General features: G+C 43.5%; 3 protein-coding genes across 3 annotated transcripts; all 3 read right to left on the reverse strand.

Annotated features, from left to right (window-relative positions):
• Positions 1 to 5,193: 5,193 nt before the first annotated feature.
• On the reverse strand, positions 5,194 to 6,828 carry LOC307136126 (zona pellucida sperm-binding protein 3-like). The gene is made up of 4 exons (XM_079832906.1): positions 6,313 to 6,828; positions 6,136 to 6,239; positions 5,519 to 6,063; positions 5,194 to 5,447 (listed from the first exon to the last, which is right to left on the reverse strand). The coding sequence occupies exons 1-3, from the start codon at positions 6,429 to 6,431 to the stop codon at positions 5,882 to 5,884; spliced, it is 405 nt and encodes a 134-aa protein (XP_079689032.1). The 5' UTR covers positions 6,432 to 6,828; the 3' UTR covers positions 5,194 to 5,447; positions 5,519 to 5,881.
• Positions 6,829 to 13,251: 6,423 nt separating this feature from the next.
• LOC307136646 (zona pellucida sperm-binding protein 3-like) lies at positions 13,252 to 14,886 on the reverse strand. Its single transcript, XM_079833854.1, has 4 exons — positions 14,371 to 14,886; positions 14,194 to 14,297; positions 13,577 to 14,121; positions 13,252 to 13,505 (listed from the first exon to the last, which is right to left on the reverse strand). Exons 1-3 carry the CDS (start codon positions 14,487 to 14,489, stop codon positions 13,940 to 13,942), a joined length of 405 nt encoding a protein of 134 aa, XP_079689980.1. The 5' UTR covers positions 14,490 to 14,886; the 3' UTR covers positions 13,252 to 13,505; positions 13,577 to 13,939.
• Positions 14,887 to 21,458: 6,572 nt separating this feature from the next.
• LOC307136198 (zona pellucida sperm-binding protein 3-like) lies at positions 21,459 to 23,093 on the reverse strand. The gene is made up of 4 exons (XM_079832994.1): positions 22,578 to 23,093; positions 22,401 to 22,504; positions 21,784 to 22,328; positions 21,459 to 21,712 (listed from the first exon to the last, which is right to left on the reverse strand). The coding sequence occupies exons 1-3, from the start codon at positions 22,694 to 22,696 to the stop codon at positions 22,147 to 22,149; spliced, it is 405 nt and encodes a 134-aa protein (XP_079689120.1). The 5' UTR covers positions 22,697 to 23,093; the 3' UTR covers positions 21,459 to 21,712; positions 21,784 to 22,146.
• Between the last annotated feature and the right edge of the window lie 1,582 nt (positions 23,094 to 24,675).

The following is a 24,675-nucleotide window of genomic DNA, read 5'->3' on the forward strand; positions in this document are numbered from 1 at the left end:
AAAATGTGTGACACAAAGAGCAAGAAGAGTTAACAGGACTAAGACTTAAGTTAATGATGGGACACTAAAATGGACAAATATAATAGTAGACCCCATTTTGAAATGTGTATTTCACAAACCTAATACACCAACAGTTAGCTCTTCAAACCAGTTAAATAGAATTCAAATGGGATGCATTTCCTTGACAGCATGGATACTAGTCAAATTGCCTTCCACGTTCTGTTTTTAATGGTGCAACAACAAGCACAGACAGTTAAACAAAGTAGCTTATTGTCCAAATCTACAGAAGCGACATGGTTTAGACCAGTTAATGTCACACTCTGGAAACGGTTTATAAAGACCCCTTTCATGAGTGAAGGTTAAAAGTCAAAAAAGTTTAAAACATTTTAGACCGCATTTACACCTGTATTTAGCATAGTCCACTTGTGATTGGACTGATAAACGCTTTAGTACCAGGTGTAAACAGGCCCTCAGACAGCAACTCAGGTGTGATACACCAGTTAAGGGACTAAACCAGCTTTTATTAAAGCACCAGTCTACTTTTCAATAAACATTGGGGCTAGCCTAAAGAAAAAAGGCTGGTCACAGTTTGGGATTAAAAAGGACAATGCAGGTTGATACTGATTTCATTGCAGATGCAATGCTGTACTTGCATGACTTCGGGGGGCTTTCAAATAGCATTAGCAAAAAACAGAGGGACTTGGCATGCTTGAATATCAGTACAAGCAGTTATGTTAGTCCAGCCATAAAGCCACAAGTAGAGACCAAAACAGATTCCATTAAGAACAGGGACCCAGGTTAGCAACTGGAACTTGGCTTGTTTAGTTCAAGTCAAGCATAACCTTGAAGCAAAAAAGGGAACTCTGGTTTAGTAGTGTAGCCCAATAAATCAAACTGAGAACAGTCATGAAAGATCAATACCAAAGAGACAGTTGAGTTGAGAAGTTTATTAAAACTACTAAAGTCACATGACCAGGTTAACTTCTCCACTAGACACCACAGTTTGCCCACTAGAGATGGTCTTGACGTTAGCATCTCTTCCTGGAAAAGAAATGGTAGAATCGTGAGGCATTTAAAAACCAAATTCTCATGGTTCCTGAAGTCAGTTTACAACAAGCACTCACTTTTCCTAGTGCAGCTTTGCTCACAGGAGCCAGAAGAGGGATGGCACACTGCTGTACTACAGTGGATGAAGATCTAACAGAGGGGGGAAAGGGATAAGCCACAGAAAGAAAAACACCTAATATTAAGGATTCAGGCAAGGCTGCAGAGCATACGGTTTCCTGTAGAGGAGCCAGTGATGCTGGATCCACAAATGTGAACATCTTCACAACAAAGCGCTTGTAGTGGGTTGGGAACTGAAGACCAGAAGATCCAGCCACCGGAACCAATGAGGTCAGGTAACGGTCATCCTGGTAAGGGCATCTGAAAGGTAAAGAGGCAGTCAGAAGTGCCTTACAGCACACTAGATGGATAAAGACTGGCCTTACTCACCCATCGACCAGAAGGTCCCACTGGGGTAGACTGAGTGGACTGGGGGTTGATGTCGCCCAGCAACGTCCCAGCATTAGGACAATGTTGGGGTCGGTCCTCTCCAAAATGCGCACCTCAACATACACAGGCTCCCGCAGGACTTTTGTGACGGGATAATCAGCATCACCGTAGTAGGACGTGTATGCCTCATCCCCTGAGGAAGAAAACCAGCGTTTAACCAGAAACTGCTGCAACCTGGAGTTTTAGAAAATACTTATGCATACTTGGACAGACACTTACCTTCTGCACAGCCTTTGGTGACACATTGACCATTTGCCAGTCTAAGCTCCACCCTGAGGGGTCCAGAAGCCGCTACTGGTGGAGGTGCAGGAACAGTGTTGACCTCCACAACCAGAGCTTCCACAGAAGTAGCAGAGTACCTACACTGGAAGAGAAGCCTAGACAACAAATAGTGAGCTTGTAGCCTTTGTCAAGGATTCATATTTTTTTTTCTAAATAAAATAAAATGCCTACTCAAAATGGCTGTCCCTTGTGATGGAACCAAGTGGTCCGACACCCACTTCATACGAGGAGGTCATTCGGTTTTCATACACCACATATCCACCGTCCTCCTGCAAATAGTAACTGTTGGCATCCAGGCCATTCTAAGCCATGCAGAACAGAACCACAAGCAGCTACTCACCATCATGCTTGTGCCACATGCAGTGACAGGGAACTGGTATATAGCAAAGGAAGGTGTGGATCCCACAGGACTGCAAGGTGGGTCGTTTCCACCCAGGAGACGGACTGAATCCAGGCTCAAGCGAGGTAGTGTAACATCTCTTGCCACCACTACCACAAACTGACCATCTCTTATACACTGGACAGTCACTGGAACAAGGTACAAGAGCAGGTTATTACTGAGGAGTGGTTTAACATGAACACCTTTGCATTGACTCACTCTTACCTGCCTTCCCATAGAAACACTGCTGTCCGTTAAAGCAGCAGTTGATAGCGTCACACTCAGCACCACTGATACCAGGTGGGCCACATTGGATCTGCTCATAATCAGCTACAGCACATTTGTCAAGGGGCTCTGCCTGCGCCACTGGCTGCTTAGACTGAACCTGCTGATGAAACTGTTGACTAGCTTGTTGTTGAACCTGCTGAGGAAACTGTTGACTAGCTTGTTGTCGAACCTGCTGAGGAAACTGTTGACTAGCTTGTTGTTGAACCTGCTGAGGAAACTGTTGACTAGCTTGTTGTTGAACCTGCTGAGGGAACTGTTGACTAGCTTGTTGTTGAACCTGCTGAGGGAACTGTTGACTAGCTTGTTGTTGAACCTGCTGAGGGAACTGTTGACTAGCTTGTTGTTGAACCTGCTGAGGATACTGTTGACTAGCTTGTTGTTGAACCTGCTGAGGATACTGTTGACTAGCTTGTTGTTGAACCTTCAGAGGAAACTGTTGACTAGCTTGTTGTTGAACCTTCTGAGGAAACTGTTGACTAGCATGTTGTTGAACCTTCTGAGGAAACTGTTGACTAGCATGTTGTTGAACCTTCTGAGGAAACTGTTGACTAGCTTGTTGTTGAACCTTCAGAGGAAACTGTTGACTAGCTTGTTGTTGAACCTTCTGAGGAAACTGTTGACTAGCTTGTTGTTGAACCTTCAGAGGAAACTGTTGACTAGCTTGTTGTTGAACCTTCTGAGGAAACTGTTGACTAGCATGTTGTTGAACCTTCTGAGGAAACTGTTGACTAGCTTGTTGTTGAACCTTCAGAGGAAACTGTTGACTAGCTAGCTGTTGAACCTTCAGAGGAAACTGGGGCAGATTACTCCACTGTGGAACAGCATGACAAAAAGCACAAAACCACACACAAAGTGCCAGCGATTGAACAGCACACCAGCTTCCTGCCATTGTTCAACAGCTAGTCACACTGTTGAGATGATGCCCTTTGGTCTTTTTGTATTCTACAGATTTTGGCTAATTAACGATAATCCCTCCCTCTTCATGAACAGTCATGATTCTCCAGACTTGCCCAAATGGGAGCTTATGCTACCAGAAAATTCTCATCAAAATGATACGCATGTGATGTAGGCCTATATTGACTCCAATTAGTCAGATTTGTCATATTGAAGACAAATAAAAAGGTTCATGCTCAGGTTTGCTACTGGAGCTTGCCCAAAGTACTTTGGGTAGATGTTTGGTGCATTCCGCTTTGCTTGTAGACATGCAGAAATGCTAACTAGCATTACTACTTTTACAATATCTTTATATGGCAGAAATAGTAAGAGTAGTCTGTAGTTCCAAATTTAGCAACACACTCACAAACCTCCCTAAGCACTTCCCCTCGGGGCAATCCCTGTCGCCAGTTTGAAGTGTTCCACAAGTGGACAAGAGAGGTTTATGTGGACAGACCTTCGACTCCTTAGACAGAGGGGACCAGTCTACTCATATATACTTTAATTACAAAATAAATGTAACCGTAATCAGTTACTTATGAAAATGTTCATTATTACAAAGGGGGTTACATCTGAATATTTTCTGTAAAAAGCTAGGATATGTTGAATAATATGAATTTGTTGCTTTGCCTGTGCAGGATGCCTCTTGCCATTTACAGTGTTTTTTTTATATCCAATTGCTAGGACCCATTTCTCAATACTTAGGTCACTTTTTCAAAACTCTTCACACAGTTCTCCTAACAAACTTTCAGCTCGGCACAGCAGATCATTTCACATTCAAAATGCACTAAAACTACCAAAACACAATTCTTTCCCCTAGCAAAGGTTTTCAACCAACACGCACACACACTTTGTCAATCCCCAAACGGACGAGGCGTTTATACTTGACGCACTCGCCGTTGTACTATTCTGTGAAACGACAGAGGGCGACTCGGAGAAATTGTTCTATAAACCATCAGGAAACAGCAGTGAGAGAAGAATGTAGCTACACAGGTGACCATATTTATTTGAATAAACTTCACCAAAAACCACACTACAAAAGAATCGTGTAAAACTCAGTAAACCTTGATTGCTAATCATGAATACGGTGTATGCTTTCGATTTACCCCGAAAGAAAGTGAAATATGACAACCTGCCCCATAGGTGGGGCACATTAACATGACAGCTTGATGTTATCAGATACAATCAAATAAAACAACAAGACAAAATACAAATTAACTTTCAAATAAAATATACTAATTTCTTCTGAACATTGACTGTCATTCTTTCCTCAATAGAATAGCATAGTTCTAATAGGGGCACATTGTAACAGTTACAACATGCCCCACCTGTGCAACTGGGATTTAAACCCGTCTAGTGTCTTCTGCTGGTTAGAGCAGCATTAAAAGAACTCTCAACTTGGTCTTATTTTCAATAAACTTAAGAAATGTACGTCTGTTATGTTAAATGTTCAGTGAGAGCGTCCAAAGAATTATTAATTGGTGCAGTTTCTCTAAATAATGTTGATATGGCAACTAGTAAATACATTAGGTTTCATCATCCCGGCATGTGTGGAAAGTTAACCTGTTACAACTAGCCCCGCGTTTAAATTCCAGACGGAGAAAAAGAATAACTTCTGTACCTCTGCAAGTCACATAGCATGCAGCCATAGGGTTTCAGACTAAATGGGACTTGCGAAGGTACAGTCAGTTCCACCACATTTGCAGAATAAGGCACTCTTTCCAGGTCAAAAGCAAAGTGACAAGTCAGATACAAGCAAGGATTGATGTCAGTTTTATTGAGAAACTTTCTTTTGCCCTTGAACAATTACAGGACCAAGTGTGGCCTTGCCTTCCCACTGAACACCTAGAGAGAAGAAAAAGAGCAAAGTTAGGAGCACTTAAAACATCAAAAGCAACCTTAAAGCAAGAGCTACCGACCTCCATAGGGAGAAGCAGCAATTCCACCATCAGGACCACATGTTGAGTCACAGCAACCACAAACTTGGTCATTTCCATCAGCAGCAAACCACCTGCAACAAGACAAAGCACTTTCAACATGAGCAAAGTCAGCTTTTTAAAAAAAAGAATAAGTGCAACGTACCCATTGGCAAAGGAACAGGATTTGCGCTGAGCGTCACTGGGTGCAGAAGCAATAGTTGCCTTCAGAACACATGTTATGTAGATCTACAAGGGATGACAGACAAGTCAGAAAACCAAAGCAGATGGGAAGAGAAGTCGAATTAACTCTTGTGGTACATACAGAAGGACTGGTGCTCTCCTGGAACATGAATGCCTCCAGCTGGAACTGGATCTTGTCAACCTGGGACCGAGGCATGAAGCGGGAGCTGGAAGCTGTAGCCTTGGCATCCACAAAGCACCTGACGACAAAGTCACCACAAAGAGCAACTCATGAAGGTTTAAAAAGAGCAAACAAAACAGTCCTATAGCATCAAGAGCCATGACCTTACCCATGATTCTCAATGAAGGAATATCTCGGAAGGGAGTTCACGTCAGGCACTTGAGTGGCCACACAGCTGTCCACAAACACACGCAGAGGCACATGATTGTACTGCTTCACAGATGCCTCGATGTTAATAACGCCACCCAGGAAATAGGAGTATGAAGGCCTCTGGTAGGACCAATCGTCTACAAAAGAGAAGGAACACCCTAGGAAGAGCCACATTTGCAAGGTCGAAGGTCCAAAGAAAGTGCACTTACCCAGCATGAGCTTCAGGGAGAACATCAAGACTTCTTCACCAACCTTGGTTGAGGCATAAGGGACCCATGTTGGCCTCAAGGCATCACTGCTTACATTGTGTAGCCTGTGGTTCATGAAAGTACCCATTAAATGGTCTCCCAGTTGCACAAGCAGTGAAAGTCACAGAGGCCACTTACCTTTGATAGTGGCATTGAACGCCAACAATTGCACCATCGGCCCGGGTAATCGGAGTACCTGCAAGAGCCTCAGGGGTGTAGGTAAGAGAGAAGGTGTAGACAAGCTCATCCTCATTCATCTGTAAGAGATTGTAGTTAAAACAAGACAGTTCCTCATGAAGGTGTAATCATTATTATGAATGAGAGAAAGTGCATTGTGCAATACAGTGGACAAACACTTCAAGCAGGAGAAAACAACTGCAGAGCTTAAAACAAACATTTCTTAAGGCCCGTTCATACCAATGCATATGCCAGCTGCCCTGGCATTGCAAATACAACATACAACAGCAGTGTGAACTGACGGTCCTTGAAGAGGACTTTGGATATCCTCAATTTGAACAAACAACCGATTAAGATTTAGGAGTTCTTACCATCTGCACGCTGTTGCAGTCCTGTAATTCATACTCAAAGAGGAGCACCCTAGACTCAGAGTCCTGACCAGCAACAGGACATCCACCTAAAGACAGACCAGTTGGCTGGATCAACTGACCATTGCTAAACAAGTCCTGCTGGACTTCTACAAGAACCCGGTTCTCTCCGCATTGAACCGCTACGCTGCTGGGAGTCACGGGTTGCCTCAACTGGAAGTCCACCGCCAACTCGCTCTGCACCTCGGGAACGACGGGATACCTCCAATCCAAAGGCTTCACTGGACCCTGCAACAGCTGCTTCTCCTGAAGGCCAAAAGGCTCCTGTGCAAGGCCTCTGGAGGCAGGACCCAAAGGACTCTGAAATGGAGAAGCCACTTGCAAAGGATTCCAGAGCTCTGGAGCAGAAAAGGCAGGACTTCTGAAATCTGGATCTGATTTTTGCCCCGTGCTTCTTGGACTTTGACTGTGCATCAAACTTCCCCATGCATCAGGCAGATCAAACACAACCATCACAACCACCACTAACACACCTCTCAGAAGCCCCATCCTAGCAAACTTGGACACAAATGCCACAACACACACCAGTGCTTGGCTTTGCCATTTTGTACAGCTTTGAATGAAGGTGGCTCATCCCCTTTTAGTTGAATTGATTGCCTTTGATTCTCCTCTGGACCTGTAGAGTTTATATGCATCTCTGGGACCCACAGGGATCTGCACAATTTGTATGTCTCTCTTATCTGACAAATCGAGGGGGACATTTACATGACACCATTTTCAAATGAAACTTTAAATGCATTGTGTTCATTTACACAACAACAGTGCTTTGTGGGCCTTAAAAATGCAAACTTTTAAAAACAGGGTTTCAAAGTTTTTGAAAATGAGACCATTATTGTCTCCATGTAAACTACAAAAACATGAATTTGTGAAAACTGTGACATCATGCGCATGCATATTGCGTGTTTAGTCTATAGGCACGTAGTGTTTCTTTGCAAAGTGTCATCGCCATCTACTGGATTCTCTGCAGAGATTCTCCTAGAGATTTAATCAGATCAACGTCATATTTGCACAGTCTAATCTAAAGGCCTTGGTGATGTTTTCCCTGAAGGTCGTGTCAGTGGCGGCCTCACAAAGTTCGATGGTTCGCCATGACACAGGAAGCTGTTGTAAGTCGGGCATACAATGTCCGATCTGCCCCAAACTTCAGATGTTTGATAAGAGTCCTGGCCTGAAGACATCTACATATGAGTTTCAGAATTAGGCATGGCAAAATGGCTCGATAGCGCCACCTACAACATTTCAACGAAGTGCCCCTCCCGCTACGTTTCACGTACAGGTATGAAATTCGGTACACAGCCCAATACCTACAAAAAATCTCCTGGTACAAAATCAACGACACAGAGGGAAGATAGTGAGGGAAGGGCATGAAAAAGTGAATTGAAACACAGTCATTCATTTTTGTCCACTTGCCCTCAGCTTCTTATTCTTTAACATCAGCAGTTTATGCAACTGGCCACAGACCTACGTTTTCTCAAATTTTCCGCCAAAATGTCTCTAGGAAAAATGTGTGACACAAAGAGCAAGAAGAGTTAACAGGACTAAGACTTAAGTTAATGATGGGACACTAAAATGGACAAATATAATAGTAGACCCCATTTTGAAATGTGTATTTCACAAACCTAATACACCAACAGTTAGCTCTTCAAACCAGTTAAATAGAATTCAAATGGGATGCATTTCCTTGACAGCATGGATACTAGTCAAATTGCCTTCCACGTTCTGTTTTTAATGGTGCAACAACAAGCACAGACAGTTAAACAAAGTAGCTTATTGTCCAAATCTACAGAAGCGACATGGTTTAGACCAGTTAATGTCACACTCTGGAAACGGTTTATAAAGACCCCTTTCATGAGTGAAGGTTAAAAGTCAAAAAAGTTTAAAACATTTTAGACCGCATTTACACCTGTATTTAGCATAGTCCACTTGTGATTGGACTGATAAACGCTTTAGTACCAGGTGTAAACAGGCCCTCAGACAGCAACTCAGGTGTGATACACCAGTTAAGGGACTAAACCAGCTTTTATTAAAGCACCAGTCTACTTTTCAATAAACATTGGGGCTAGCCTAAAGAAAAAAGGCTGGTCACAGTTTGGGATTAAAAAGGACAATGCAGGTTGATACTGATTTCATTGCAGATGCAATGCTGTACTTGCATGACTTCGGGGGGCTTTCAAATAGCATTAGCAAAAAACAGAGGGACTTGGCATGCTTGAATATCAGTACAAGCAGTTATGTTAGTCCAGCCATAAAGCCACAAGTAGAGACCAAAACAGATTCCATTAAGAACAGGGACCCAGGTTAGCAACTGGAACTTGGCTTGTTTAGTTCAAGTCAAGCATAACCTTGAAGCAAAAAAGGGAACTCTGGTTTAGTAGTGTAGCCCAATAAATCAAACTGAGAACAGTCATGAAAGATCAATACCAAAGAGACAGTTGAGTTGAGAAGTTTATTAAAACTACTAAAGTCACATGACCAGGTTAACTTCTCCACTAGACACCACAGTTTGCCCACTAGAGATGGTCTTGACGTTAGCATCTCTTCCTGGAAAAGAAATGGTAGAATCGTGAGGCATTTAAAAACCAAATTCTCATGGTTCCTGAAGTCAGTTTACAACAAGCACTCACTTTTCCTAGTGCAGCTTTGCTCACAGGAGCCAGAAGAGGGATGGCACACTGCTGTACTACAGTGGATGAAGATCTAACAGAGGGGGGAAAGGGATAAGCCACAGAAAGAAAAACACCTAATATTAAGGATTCAGGCAAGGCTGCAGAGCATACGGTTTCCTGTAGAGGAGCCAGTGATGCTGGATCCACAAATGTGAACATCTTCACAACAAAGCGCTTGTAGTGGGTTGGGAACTGAAGACCAGAAGATCCAGCCACCGGAACCAATGAGGTCAGGTAACGGTCATCCTGGTAAGGGCATCTGAAAGGTAAAGAGGCAGTCAGAAGTGCCTTACAGCACACTAGATGGATAAAGACTGGCCTTACTCACCCATCGACCAGAAGGTCCCACTGGGGTAGACTGAGTGGACTGGGGGTTGATGTCGCCCAGCAACGTCCCAGCATTAGGACAATGTTGGGGTCGGTCCTCTCCAAAATGCGCACCTCAACATACACAGGCTCCCGCAGGACTTTTGTGACGGGATAATCAGCATCACCGTAGTAGGACGTGTATGCCTCATCCCCTGAGGAAGAAAACCAGCGTTTAACCAGAAACTGCTGCAACCTGGAGTTTTAGAAAATACTTATGCATACTTGGACAGACACTTACCTTCTGCACAGCCTTTGGTGACACATTGACCATTTGCCAGTCTAAGCTCCACCCTGAGGGGTCCAGAAGCCGCTACTGGTGGAGGTGCAGGAACAGTGTTGACCTCCACAACCAGAGCTTCCACAGAAGTAGCAGAGTACCTACACTGGAAGAGAAGCCTAGACAACAAATAGTGAGCTTGTAGCCTTTGTCAAGGATTCATATTTTTTTTTCTAAATAAAATAAAATCCCTACTCAAAATGGCTGTCCCTTGTGATGGAACCAAGTGGTCCGACACCCACTTCATACGAGGAGGTCATTCGGTTTTCATACACCACATATCCACCGTCCTCCTGCAAATAGTAACTGTTGGCATCCAGGCCATTCTAAGCCATGCAGAACAGAACCACAAGCAGCTACTCACCATCATGCTTGTGCCACATGCAGTGACAGGGAACTGGTATATAGCAAAGGAAGGTGTGGATCCCACAGGACTGCAAGGTGGGTCGTTTCCACCCAGGAGACGGACTGAATCCAGGCTCAAGCGAGGTAGTGTAACATCTCTTGCCACCACTACCACAAACTGACCATCTCTTATACACTGGACAGTCACTGGAACAAGGTACAAGAGCAGGTTATTACTGAGGAGTGGTTTAACATGAACACCTTTGCATTGACTCACTCTTACCTGCCTTCCCATAGAAACACTGCTGTCCGTTAAAGCAGCAGTTGATAGCGTCACACTCAGCACCACTGATACCAGGTGGGCCACATTGGATCTGCTCATAATCAGCTACAGCACATTTGTCAAGGGGCTCTGCCTGCGCCACTGGCTGCTTAGACTGAACCTGCTGATGAAACTGTTGACTAGCTTGTTGTTGAACCTGCTGAGGATACTGTTGACTAGCTTGTTGTTGAACCTGCTGAGGATACTGTTGACTAGCTTGTTGTTGAACCTTCAGAGGAAACTGTTGACTAGCTTGTTGTTGAACCTTCTGAGGAAACTGTTGACTAGCATGTTGTTGAACCTTCTGAGGAAACTGTTGACTAGCATGTTGTTGAACCTTCTGAGGAAACTGTTGACTAGCTTGTTGTTGAACCTTCAGAGGAAACTGTTGACTAGCTTGTTGTTGAACCTTCAGAGGAAACTGTTGACTAGCTTGTTGTTGAACCTTCTGAGGAAACTGTTGACTAGCTTGTTGTTGAACCTTCAGAGGAAACTGTTGACTAGCTTGTTGTTGAACCTTCTGAGGAAACTGTTGACTAGCTTGTTGTTGAACCTTCAGAGGAAACTGTTGACTAGCTAGCTGTTGAACCTTCAGAGGAAACTGGGGCAGATTACTCCACTGTGGAACAGCATGACAAAAAGCACAAAACCACACACAAAGTGCCAGCGATTGAACAGCACACCAGCTTCCTGCCATTGTTCAACAGCTAGTCACACTGTTGAGATGATGCCCTTTGGTCTTTTTGTATTCTACAGATTTTGGCTAATTAACGATAATCCCTCCCTCTTCATGAACAGTCATGATTCTCCAGACTTGCCCAAATGGGAGCTTATGCTACCAGAAAATTCTCATCAAAATGATACGCATGTGATGTAGGCCTATATTGACTCCAATTAGTCAGATTTGTCATATTGAAGACAAATAAAAAGGTTCATGCTCAGGTTTGCTACTGGAGCTTGCCCAAAGTACTTTGGGTAGATGTTTGGTGCATTCCGCTTTGCTTGTAGACATGCAGAAATGCTAACTAGCATTACTACTTTTACAATATCTTTATATGGCAGAAATAGTAAGAGTAGTCTGTAGTTCCAAATTTAGCAACACACTCACAAACCTCCCTAAGCACTTCCCCTCGGGGCAATCCCTGTCGCCAGTTTGAAGTGTTCCACAAGTGGACAAGAGAGGTTTATGTGGACAGACCTTCGACTCCTTAGACAGAGGGGACCAGTCTACTCATATATACTTTAATTACAAAATAAATGTAACCGTAATCAGTTACTTATGAAAATGTTCATTATTACAAAGGGGGTTACATCTGAATATTTTCTGTAAAAAGCTAGGATATGTTGAATAATATGAATTTGTTGCTTTGCCTGTGCAGGATGCCTCTTGCCATTTACAGTGTTTTTTTTATATCCAATTGCTAGGACCCATTTCTCAATACTTAGGTCACTTTTTCAAAACTCTTCACACAGTTCTCCTAACAAACTTTCAGCTCGGCACAGCAGATCATTTCACATTCAAAATGCACTAAAACTACCAAAACACAATTCTTTCCCCTAGCAAAGGTTTTCAACCAACACGCACACACACTTTGTCAATCCCCAAACGGACGAGGCGTTTATACTTGACGCACTCGCCGTTGTACTATTCTGTGAAACGACAGAGGGCGACTCGGAGAAATTGTTCTATAAACCATCAGGAAACAGCAGTGAGAGAAGAATGTAGCTACACAGGTGACCATATTTATTTGAATAAACTTCACCAAAAACCACACTACAAAAGAATCGTGTAAAACTCAGTAAACCTTGATTGCTAATCATGAATACGGTGTATGCTTTCGATTTACCCCGAAAGAAAGTGAAATATGACAACCTGCCCCATAGGTGGGGCACATTAACATGACAGCTTGATGTTATCAGATACAATCAAATAAAACAACAAGACAAAATACAAATTAACTTTCAAATAAAATATACTAATTTCTTCTGAACATTGACTGTCATTCTTTCCTCAATAGAATAGTTCTAATAGGGGCACATTGTAACAGTTACAACATGCCCCACCTGTGCAACTGGGATTTAAACCCGTCTAGTGTCTTCTGCTGGTTAGAGCAGCATTAAAAGAACTCTCAACTTGGTCTTATTTTCAATAAACTTAAGAAATGTACGTCTGTTATGTTAAATGTTCAGTGAGAGCGTCCAAAGAATTATTAATTGGTGCAGTTTCTCTAAATAATGTTGATATGGCAACTAGTAAATACATTAGGTTTCATCATCCCGGCATGTGTGGAAAGTTAACCTGTTACAACTAGCCCCGCGTTTAAATTCCAGACGGAGAAAAAGAATAACTTCTGTACCTCTGCAAGTCACATAGCATGCAGCCATAGGGTTTCAGACTAAATGGGACTTGCGAAGGTACAGTCAGTTCCACCACATTTGCAGAATAAGGCACTCTTTCCAGGTCAAAAGCAAAGTGACAAGTCAGATACAAGCAAGGATTGATGTCAGTTTTATTGAGAAACTTTCTTTTGCCCTTGAACAATTACAGGACCAAGTGTGGCCTTGCCTTCCCACTGAACACCTAGAGAGAAGAAAAAGAGCAAAGTTAGGAGCACTTAAAACATCAAAAGCAACCTTAAAGCAAGAGCTACCGACCTCCATAGGGAGAAGCAGCAATTCCACCATCAGGACCACATGTTGAGTCACAGCAACCACAAACTTGGTCATTTCCATCAGCAGCAAACCACCTGCAACAAGACAAAGCACTTTCAACATGAGCAAAGTCAGCTTTTTAAAAAAAAGAATAAGTGCAACGTACCCATTGGCAAAGGAACAGGATTTGCGCTGAGCGTCACTGGGTGCAGAAGCAATAGTTGCCTTCAGAACACATGTTATGTAGATCTACAAGGGATGACAGACAAGTCAGAAAACCAAAGCAGATGGGAAGAGAAGTCGAATTAACTCTTGTGGTACATACAGAAGGACTGGTGCTCTCCTGGAACATGAATGCCTCCAGCTGGAACTGGATCTTGTCAACCTGGGACCGAGGCATGAAGCGGGAGCTGGAAGCTGTAGCCTTGGCATCCACAAAGCACCTGACGACAAAGTCACCACAAAGAGCAACTCATGAAGGTTTAAAAAGAGCAAACAAAACAGTCCTATAGCATCAAGAGCCATGACCTTACCCATGATTCTCAATGAAGGAATATCTCGGAAGGGAGTTCACGTCAGGCACTTGAGTGGCCACACAGCTGTCCACAAACACACGCAGAGGCACATGATTGTACTGCTTCACAGATGCCTCGATGTTAATAACGCCACCCAGGAAATAGGAGTATGAAGGCCTCTGGTAGGACCAATCGTCTACAAAAGAGAAGGAACACCCTAGGAAGAGCCACATTTGCAAGGTCGAAGGTCCAAAGAAAGTGCACTTACCCAGCATGAGCTTCAGGGAGAACATCAAGACTTCTTCACCAACCTTGGTTGAGGCATAAGGGACCCATGTTGGCCTCAAGGCATCACTGCTTACATTGTGTAGCCTGTGGTTCATGAAAGTACCCATTAAATGGTCTCCCAGTTGCACAAGCAGTGAAAGTCACAGAGGCCACTTACCTTTGATAGTGGCATTGAACGCCAACAATTGCACCATCGGCCCGGGTAATCGGAGTACCTGCAAGAGCCTCAGGGGTGTAGGTAAGAGAGAAGGTGTAGACAAGCTCATCCTCATTCATCTGTAAGAGATTGTAGTTAAAACAAGACAGTTCCTCATGAAGGTGTAATCATTATTATGAATGAGAGAAAGTGCATTGTGCAATACAGTGGACAAACACTTCAAGCAGGAGAAAACAACTGCAGAGCTTAAAACAAACATTTCTTAAGGCCCGTTCATACCAATGCATATGCCAGCTGCCCTGGCATTGCAAATACAACATACAACAGCAGTGTGAACTGACGGTCCTTGAAGAGGACTTTGGATATCCTCAATTTGAACAAACAACCGATTAAGATTTAGGAGTTCTTACCATCTGCACGCTGTTGCAGTCCTGTAATTCATACTCAAAGAGGAGCACCCTAGACTCAGAGTCCTGACCAGCAACAGGACATCCACCTAAAGACAGACCAGTTGGCTGGATCAACTGACCATTGCTAAACAAGTCCTGCTGGACTTCTACAAGAACCCGGTTCTCTCCGCATTGAACCGCTACGCTGCTGGGAGTCACGGGTTGCCTCAACTGGAAGTCCACCGCCAACTCGCTCTGCACCTCGGGAACGACGGGATACCTCCAATCCAAAGGCTTCACTGGACCCTGCAACAGCTGCTTCTCCTGAAGGCCAAAAGGCTCCTGTGCAAGGCCTCTGGAGGCAGGACCCAAAGGACTCTGAAATGGAGAAGCCACTTGCAAAGGATTCCAGAGCTCTGGAGCAGAAAAGGCAGGACTTCTGAAATCTGGATCTGATTTTTGCCCCGTGCTTCTTGGACTTTGACTGTGCATCAAACTTCCCCATGCATCAGGCAGATCAAACACAACCATCACAACCACCACTAACACACCTCTCAGAAGCCCCATCCTAGCAAACTTGGACACAAATGCCACAACACACACCAGTGCTTGGCTTTGCCATTTTGTACAGCTTTGAATGAAGGTGGCTCATCCCCTTTTAGTTGAATTGATTGCCTTTGATTCTCCTCTGGACCTGTAGAGTTTATATGCATCTCTGGGACCCACAGGGATCTGCACAATTTGTATGTCTCTCTTATCTGACAAATCGAGGGGGACATTTACATGACACCATTTTCAAATGAAACTTTAAATGCATTGTGTTCATTTACACAACAACAGTGCTTTGTGGGCCTTAAAAATGCAAACTTTTAAAAACAGGGTTTCAAAGTTTTTGAAAATGAGACCATTATTGTCTCCATGTAAACTACAAAAACATGAATTTGTGAAAACTGTGACATCATGCGCATGCATATTGCGTGTTTAGTCTATAGGCACGTAGTGTTTCTTTGCAAAGTGTCATCGCCATCTACTGGATTCTCTGCAGAGATTCTCCTAGAGATTTAATCAGATCAACGTCATATTTGCACAGTCTAATCTAAAGGCCTTGGTGATGTTTTCCCTGAAGGTCGTGTCAGTGGCGGCCTCACAAAGTTCGATGGTTCGCCATGACACAGGAAGCTGTTGTAAGTCGGGCATACAATGTCCGATCTGCCCCAAACTTCAGATGTTTGATAAGAGTCCTGGCCTGAAGACATCTACATATGAGTTTCAGAATTAGGCATGGCAAAATGGCTCGATAGCGCCACCTACAACATTTCAACGAAGTGCCCCTCCCGCTACGTTTCACGTACAGGTATGAAATTCGGTACACAGCCCAATACCTACAAAAAATCTCCTGGTACAAAATCAACGACACAGAGGGAAGATAGTGAGGGAAGGGCATGAAAAAGTGAATTGAAACACAGTCATTCATTTTTGTCCACTTGCCCTCAGCTTCTTATTCTTTAACATCAGCAGTTTATGCAACTGGCCACAGACCTACGTTTTCTCAAATTTTCCGCCAAAATGTCTCTAGGAAAAATGTGTGACACAAAGAGCAAGAAGAGTTAACAGGACTAAGACTTAAGTTAATGATGGGACACTAAAATGGACAAATATAATAGTAGACCCCATTTTGAAATGTGTATTTCACAAACCTAATACACCAACAGTTAGCTCTTCAAACCAGTTAAATAGAATTCAAATGGGATGCATTTCCTTGACAGCATGGATACTAGTCAAATTGCCTTCCACGTTCTGTTTTTAATGGTGCAACAACAAGCACAGACAGTTAAACAAAGTAGCTTATTGTCCAAATCTACAGAAGCGACATGGTTTAGACCAGTTAATGTCACACTCTGGAAACGGTTTATAAAGACCCCTTTCATGAGTGAAGGTTAAAAGTCAAAAAAGTTTAAAACATTTTAGACCGCATTTACACCTGTATTTAGCATAGTCCACTTGTGATTGGACTGATAAACGCTTTAGTACCAGGTGTAAACAGGCCCTCAGACAGCAACTCAGGTGTGATACACCAGTTAAGGGACTAAACCAGCTTTTATTAAAGCACCAGTCTACTTTTCAATAAACATTGGGGCTAGCCTAAAGAAAAAAGGCTGGTCACAGTTTGGGATTAAAAAGGACAATGCAGGTTGATACTGATTTCATTGCAGATGCAATGCTGTACTTGCATGACTTCGGGGGGCTTTCAAATAGCATTAGCAAAAAACAGAGGGACTTGGCATGCTTGAATATCAGTACAAGCAGTTATGTTAGTCCAGCCATAAAGCCACAAGTAGAGACCAAAACAGATTCCATTAAGAACAGGGACCCAGGTTAGCAACTGGAACTTGGCTTGTTTAGTTCAAGTCAAGCATAACCTTGAAGCAAAAAAGGGAACTCTGGTTTAGTAGTGTAGCCCAATAAATCAAACTGAGAACAGTCATGAAAGATCAATACCAAAGAGACAGTTGAGTTGAGAAGTTTATTAAAACTACTAAAGTCACATGACCAGGTTAACTTCTCCACTAGACACCACAGTTTGCCCACTAGAGATGGTCTTGACGTTAGCATCTCTTCCTGGAAAAGAAATGGTAGAATCGTGAGGCATTTAAAAACCAAATTCTCATGGTTCCTGAAGTCAGTTTACAACAAGCACTCACTTTTCCTAGTGCAGCTTTGCTCACAGGAGCCAGAAGAGGGATGGCACACTGCTGTACTACAGTGGATGAAGATCTAACAGAGGGGGGAAAGGGATAAGCCACAGAAAGAAAAACACCTAATATTAAGGATTCAGGCAAGGCTGCAGAGCATACGGTTTCCTGTAGAGGAGCCAGTGATGCTGGATCCACAAATGTGAACATCTTCACAACAAAGCGCTTGTAGTGGGTTGGGAACTGAAGACCAGAAGATCCAGCCACCGGAACCAATGAGGTCAGGTAACGGTCATCCTGGTAAGGGCATCTGAAAGGTAAAGAGGCAGTCAGAAGTGCCTTACAGCACACTAGATGGATAAAGACTGGCCTTACTCACCCATCGACCAGAAGGTCCCACTGGGGTAGACTGAGTGGACTGGGGGTTGATGTCGCCCAGCAACGTCCCAGCATTAGGACAATGTTGGGGTCGGTCCTCTCCAAAATGCGCACCTCAACATACACAGGCTCCCGCAGGACTTTTGTGACGGGATAATCAGCATCACCGTAGTAGGACGTGTATGCCTCATCCCCTGAGGAAGAAAACCAGCGTTTAACCAGAAACTGCTGCAACCTGGAGTTTTAGAAAATACTTATGCATACTTGGACAGACACTTACCTTCTGCACAGCCTTTGGTGACACATTGACCATTTGCCAGTCTAAGCTCCACCCTGAGGGGTCCAGAAGCCGCTACTGGTGGAGGTGCAGGAACAGTGTTGACCTCCACAACCAGAGCTTCCACAGAAGTAGCAGAGTACCTACACTGGAAGAGAAGCCTAGACAACAAATAGTGAGCTTGTAGCCTTTGTCAAGGATTCATATTTTTTTTTCTAAATAAAATAAAATCCCTACTCAAAATGGCTGTCCCTTGTGATGGAACCAAGTGGTCCGACACCCACTTCATACGAGGAGGTCATTCGGTTTTCATACACCACATATCCACCGTCCTCCTGCAAATAGTAACTGTTGGCATCCAGGCCATTCTAAGCCATGCAGAACAGAACCACAAGCAGCTACTCACCATCATGCTTGTGCCACATGCAGTGACAGGGAACTGGTATATAGCAAAGGAAGGTGTGGATCCCACAGGACTGCAAGGTGGGTCGTTTCCACCCAGGAGACGGACTGAATCCAGGCTCAAGCGAGGTAGTGTAACATCTCTTGCCACCACTACCACAAACTGACCATCTCTTATACACTGGACAGTCACTGGAACAAGGTACAAGAGCAGGTTATTACTGAGGAGTGGTTTAACATGAACACCTTTGCATTGACTCACTCTTACCTGCCTTCCCATAGAAACACTGCTGTCCGTTAAAGCAGCAGTTGATAGCGTCACACTCAGCACCACTGATACCAGGTGGGCCACATTGGATCTGCTCATAATCAGCTACAGCACATTTGTCAAGGGGCTCTGCCTGCGCCACTGGCTGCTTAGACTGAACCTGCTGATGAAACTGTTGACTAGCTTGTTGTTGAACCTGCTGAGGAAACTGTTGACTAGCTTGTTGTCGAACCTGCTGAGGAAACTGTTGACTAGCTTGTTGTTGAACCTGCTGAGGGAACTGTTGACTAGCTTGTTGTTGAACCTGCTGAGGGAACTGTTGACTAGCTTGTTGTTGAACCTGCTGAGGATACTGTTGACTAGCTTGTTGTTGAACCTGCTGAGGATACTGTTGACTAGCTTGTTGTTGAACCTTCAGAGGAAACTGTTGACTAGCTTGTTGTTGAACCTTCTGAGGAAACTGTTGACTAGCATGTTGTTGAACCTTCTGAGGAAACTGTTGACTAGCATGTTGTTGAACCTTCTGAGGAAACTGTTGACTAGCTTGTTGTTGAACCTTCAGAGGAAACTGTTGACTAGCTTGTTGTTGAACCTTCTGAGGAAACTGTTGACTAGCTTGTTGTTGAACCTTCAGAGGAAACTGTTGACTAGCTTGTTGTTGAACCTTCTGAGGAAACTGTTGACTAGCATGTTGTTGAACCTTCTGAGGAAACTGTTGACTAGCTTGTTGTTGAACCTTCAGAGGAAACTGTTGACTAGCTAGCTGTTGAACCTTCAGAGGAAACTGGGGCAGATTACTCCACTGTGGAACAGCATGACAAAAAGCACAAAACCACACACAAAGTGCCAGCGATTGAACAGCACACCAGCTTCCTGCCATTGTTCAACAGCTAGTCACACTGTTGAGATGATGCCCTTTGGTCTTTTTGTATTCTACAGATTTTGGCTAATTAACGATAATCCCTCCCTCTTCATGAACAGTCATGATTCTCCAGACTTGCCCAAATGGGAGCTTATGCTACCAGAAAATTCTCATCAAAATGATACGCATGTGATGTAGGCCTATATTGACTCCAATTAGTCAGATTTGTCATATTGAAGACAAATAAAAAGGTTCATGCTCAGGTTTGCTACTGGAGCTTGCCCAAAGTACTTTGGGTAGATGTTTGGTGCATTCCGCTTTGCTTGTAGACATGCAGAAATGCTAACTAGCATTACTACTTTTACAATATCTTTATATGGCAGAAATAGTAAGAGTAGTCTGTAGTTCCAAATTTAGCAACACACTCACAAACCTCCCTAAGCACTTCCCCTCGGGGCAATCCCTGTCGCCAGTTTGAAGTGTTCCACAAGTGGACAAGAGAGGTTTATGTGGACAGACCTTCGACTCCTTAGACAGAGGGGACCAGTCTACTCATATATACTTTAATTACAAAATAAATGTAACCGTAATCAGTTACTTATGAAAATGTTCATTATTACAAAGGGGGTTACATCTGAATATTTTCTGTAAAAAGCTAGGATATGTTGAATAATATGAATTTGTTGCTTTGCCTGTGCAGGATGCCTCTTGCCATTTACAGTGTTTTTTTTATATCCAATTGCTAGGACCCATTTCTCAATACTTAGGTCACTTTTTCAAAACTCTTCACACAGTTCTCCTAACAAACTTTCAGCTCGGCACAGCAGATCATTTCACATTCAAAATGCACTAAAACTACCAAAACACAATTCTTTCCCCTAGCAAAGGTTTTCAACCAACACGCACACACACTTTGTCAATCCCCAAACGGACGAGGCGTTTATACTTGACGCACTCGCCGTTGTACTATTCTGTGAAACGACAGAGGGCGACTCGGAGAAATTGTTCTATAAACCATCAGGAAACAGCAGTGAGAGAAGAATGTAGCTACACAGGTGACCATATTTATTTGAATAAACTTCACCAAAAACCACACTACAAAAGAATCGTGTAAAACTCAGTAAACCTTGATTGCTAATCATGAATACGGTGTATGCTTTCGATTTACCCCGAAAGAAAGTGAAATATGACAACCTGCCCCATAGGTGGGGCACATTAACATGACAGCTTGATGTTATCAGATACAATCAAATAAAACAACAAGACAAAATACAAATTAACTTTCAAATAAAATATACTAATTTCTTCTGAACATTGACTGTCATTCTTTCCTCAATAGAATAGCATAGTTCTAATAGGGGCACATTGTAACAGTTACAACATGCCCCACCTGTGCAACTGGGATTTAAACCCGTCTAGTGTCTTCTGCTGGTTAGAGCAGCATTAAAAGAACTCTCAACTTGGTCTTATTTTCAATAAACTTAAGAAATGTACGTCTGTTATGTTAAATGTTCAGTGAGAGCGTCCAAAGAATTATTAATTGGTGCAGTTTCTCTAAATAATGTTGATATGGCAACTAGTAAATACATTAGGTTTCATCATCCCGGCATGTGTGGAAAGTTAACCTGTTACAACTAGCCCCGCGTTTAAATTCCAGACGGAGAAAAAGAATAACTTCTGTACCTCTGCAAGTCACATAGCATGCAGCCATAGGGTTTCAGACTAAATGGGACTTGCGAAGGTACAGTCAGTTCCACCACATTTGCAGAATAAGGCACTCTTTCCAGGTCAAAAGCAAAGTGACAAGTCAGATACAAGCAAGGATTGATGTCAGTTTTATTGAGAAACTTTCTTTTGCCCTTGAACAATTACAGGACCAAGTGTGGCCTTGCCTTCCCACTGAACACCTAGAGAGAAGAAAAAGAGCAAAGTTAGGAGCACTTAAAACATCAAAAGCAACCTTAAAGCAAGAGCTACCGACCTCCATAGGGAGAAGCAGCAATTCCACCATCAGGACCACATGTTGAGTCACAGCAACCACAAACTTGGTCATTTCCATCAGCAGCAAACCACCTGCAACAAGACAAAGCACTTTCAACATGAGCAAAGTCAGCTTTTTAAAAAAAAGAATAAGTGCAACGTACCCATTGGCAAAGGAACAGGATTTGCGCTGAGCGTCACTGGGTGCAGAAGCAATAGTTGCCTTCAGAACACATGTTATGTAGATCTACAAGGGATGACAGACAAGTCAGAAAACCAAAGCAGATGGGAAGAGAAGTCGAATTAACTCTTGTGGTACATACAGAAGGACTGGTGCTCTCCTGGAACATGAATGCCTCCAGCTGGAACTGGATCTTGTCAACCTGGGACCGAGGCATGAAGCGGGAGCTGGAAGCTGTAGCCTTGGCATCCACAAAGCACCTGACGACAAAGTCACCACAAAGAGCAACTCATGAAGGTTTAAAAAGAGCAAACAAAACAGTCCTATAGCATCAAGAGCCATGACCTTACCCATGATTCTCAATGAAGGAATATCTCGGAAGGGAGTTCACGTCAGGCACTTGAGTGGCCACACAGCTGTCCACAAACACACGCAGAGGCACATGATTGTACTGCTTCACAGATGCCTCGATGTTAATAACGCCACCCAGGAAATAGGAGTATGAAGGCCTCTGGTAGGACCAATCGTCTACAAAAGAGAAGGAACACCCTAGGAAGAGCCACATTTGCAAGGTCGAAGGTCCAAAGAAAGTGCACTTACCCAGCATGAGCTTCAGGGAGAACATCAAGACTTCTTCACCAACCTTGGTTGAGGCATAAGGGACCCATGTTGGCCTCAAGGCATCACTGCTTACATTGTGTAGCCTGTGGTTCATGAAAGTACCCATTAAATGGTCTCCCAGTTGCACAAGCAGTGAAAGTCACAGAGGCCACTTACCTTTGATAGTGGCATTGAACGCCAACAATTGCACCATCGGCCCGGGTAATCGGAGTACCTGCAAGAGCCTCAGGGGTGTAGGTAAGAGAGAAGGTGTAGACAAGCTCATCCTCATTCATCTGTAAGAGATTGTAGTTAAAACAAGACAGTTCCTCATGAAGGTGTAATCATTATTATGAATGAGAGAAAGTGCATTGTGCAATACAGTGGACAAACACTTCAAGCAGGAGAAAACAACTGCAGAGCTTAAAACAAACATTTCTTAAGGCCCGTTCATACCAATGCATATGCCAGCTGCCCTGGCATTGCAAATACAACATACAACAGCAGTGTGAACTGACGGTCCTTGAAGAGGACTTTGGATATCCTCAATTTGAACAAACAACCGATTAAGATTTAGGAGTTCTTACCATCTGCACGCTGTTGCAGTCCTGTAATTCATACTCAAAGAGGAGCACCCTAGACTCAGAGTCCTGACCAGCAACAGGACATCCACCTAAAGACAGACCAGTTGGCTGGATCAACTGACCATTGCTAAACAAGTCCTGCTGGACTTCTACAAGAACCCGGTTCTCTCCGCATTGAACCGCTACGCTGCTGGGAGTCACGGGTTGCCTCAACTGGAAGTCCACCGCCAACTCGCTCTGCACCTCGGGAACGACGGGATACCTCCAATCCAAAGGCTTCACTGGACCCTGCAACAGCTGCTTCTCCTGAAGGCCAAAAGGCTCCTGTGCAAGGCCTCTGGAGGCAGGACCCAAAGGACTCTGAAATGGAGAAGCCACTTGCAAAGGATTCCAGAGCTCTGGAGCAGAAAAGGCAGGACTTCTGAAATCTGGATCTGATTTTTGCCCCGTGCTTCTTGGACTTTGACTGTGCATCAAACTTCCCCATGCATCAGGCAGATCAAACACAACCATCACAACCACCACTAACACACCTCTCAGAAGCCCCATCCTAGCAAACTTGGACACAAATGCCACAACACACACCAGTGCTTGGCTTTGCCATTTTGTACAGCTTTGAATGAAGGTGGCTCATCCCCTTTTAGTTGAATTGATTGCCTTTGATTCTCCTCTGGACCTGTAGAGTTTATATGCATCTCTGGGACCCACAGGGATCTGCACAATTTGTATGTCTCTCTTATCTGACAAATCGAGGGGGACATTTACATGACACCATTTTCAAATGAAACTTTAAATGCATTGTGTTCATTTACACAACAACAGTGCTTTGTGGGCCTTAAAAATGCAAACTTTTAAAAACAGGGTTTCAAAGTTTTTGAAAATGAGACCATTATTGTCTCCATGTAAACTACAAAAACATGAATTTGTGAAAACTGTGACATCATGCGCATGCATATTGCGTGTTTAGTCTATAGGCACGTAGTGTTTCTTTGCAAAGTGTCATCGCCATCTACTGGATTCTCTGCAGAGATTCTCCTAGAGATTTAATCAGATCAACGTCATATTTGCACAGTCTAATCTAAAGGCCTTGGTGATGTTTTCCCTGAAGGTCGTGTCAGTGGCGGCCTCACAAAGTTCGATGGTTCGCCATGACACAGGAAGCTGTTGTAAGTCGGGCATACAATGTCCGATCTGCCCCAAACTTCAGATGTTTGATAAGAGTCCTGGCCTGAAGACATCTACATATGAGTTTCAGAATTAGGCATGGCAAAATGGCTCGATAGCGCCACCTACAACATTTCAACGAAGTGCCCCTCCCGCTACGTTTCACGTACAGGTATGAAATTCGGTACACAGCCCAATACCTACAAAAAATCTCCTGGTACAAAATCAACGACACAGAGGGAAGATAGTGAGGGAAGGGCATGAAAAAGTGAATTGAAACACAGTCATTCATTTTTGTCCACTTGCCCTCAGCTTCTTATTCTTTAACATCAGCAGTTTATGCAACTGGCCACAGACCTACGTTTTCTCAAATTTTCCGCCAAAATGTCTCTAGGAAAAATGTGTGACACAAAGAGCAAGAAGAGTTAACAGGACTAAGACTTAAGTTAATGATGGGACACTAAAATGGACAAATATAATAGTAGACCCCATTTTGAAATGTGTATTTCACAAACCTAATACACCAA

This window comes from Gobio gobio, assembly GCF_949357685.1.
Source record: "Gobio gobio genome assembly, chromosome: 13".
In the NCBI taxonomy this organism is placed as follows: Eukaryota; Metazoa; Chordata; class Actinopteri; order Cypriniformes; family Gobionidae; genus Gobio; species Gobio gobio.

Excerpts from the sequence above, each read along its gene's own strand:
- LOC307136126 (XM_079832906.1), bottom strand. The coding sequence starts at position 6,431 with ATGAATGAGGATGAGCTTGTCTACACCTTCTCTCTTACCTACACCCCT. Across the intron at positions 6,240-6,312 it reads GTTCAATGCCACTATCAAAG|GCTACACAATGTAAGCAGTG; the intron begins GTAAGTGGCCTC and ends CATGAACCACAG. Across the intron at positions 6,064-6,135 it reads CTCCCTGAAGCTCATGCTGG|ACGATTGGTCCTACCAGAGG; the intron begins GTAAGTGCACTT and ends TCTCTTTTGTAG.
- LOC307136646 (XM_079833854.1), bottom strand. The coding sequence starts at position 14,489 with ATGAATGAGGATGAGCTTGTCTACACCTTCTCTCTTACCTACACCCCT. Across the intron at positions 14,298-14,370 it reads GTTCAATGCCACTATCAAAG|GCTACACAATGTAAGCAGTG; the intron begins GTAAGTGGCCTC and ends CATGAACCACAG. Across the intron at positions 14,122-14,193 it reads CTCCCTGAAGCTCATGCTGG|ACGATTGGTCCTACCAGAGG; the intron begins GTAAGTGCACTT and ends TCTCTTTTGTAG.
- LOC307136198 (XM_079832994.1), bottom strand. The coding sequence starts at position 22,696 with ATGAATGAGGATGAGCTTGTCTACACCTTCTCTCTTACCTACACCCCT. Across the intron at positions 22,505-22,577 it reads GTTCAATGCCACTATCAAAG|GCTACACAATGTAAGCAGTG; the intron begins GTAAGTGGCCTC and ends CATGAACCACAG. Across the intron at positions 22,329-22,400 it reads CTCCCTGAAGCTCATGCTGG|ACGATTGGTCCTACCAGAGG; the intron begins GTAAGTGCACTT and ends TCTCTTTTGTAG.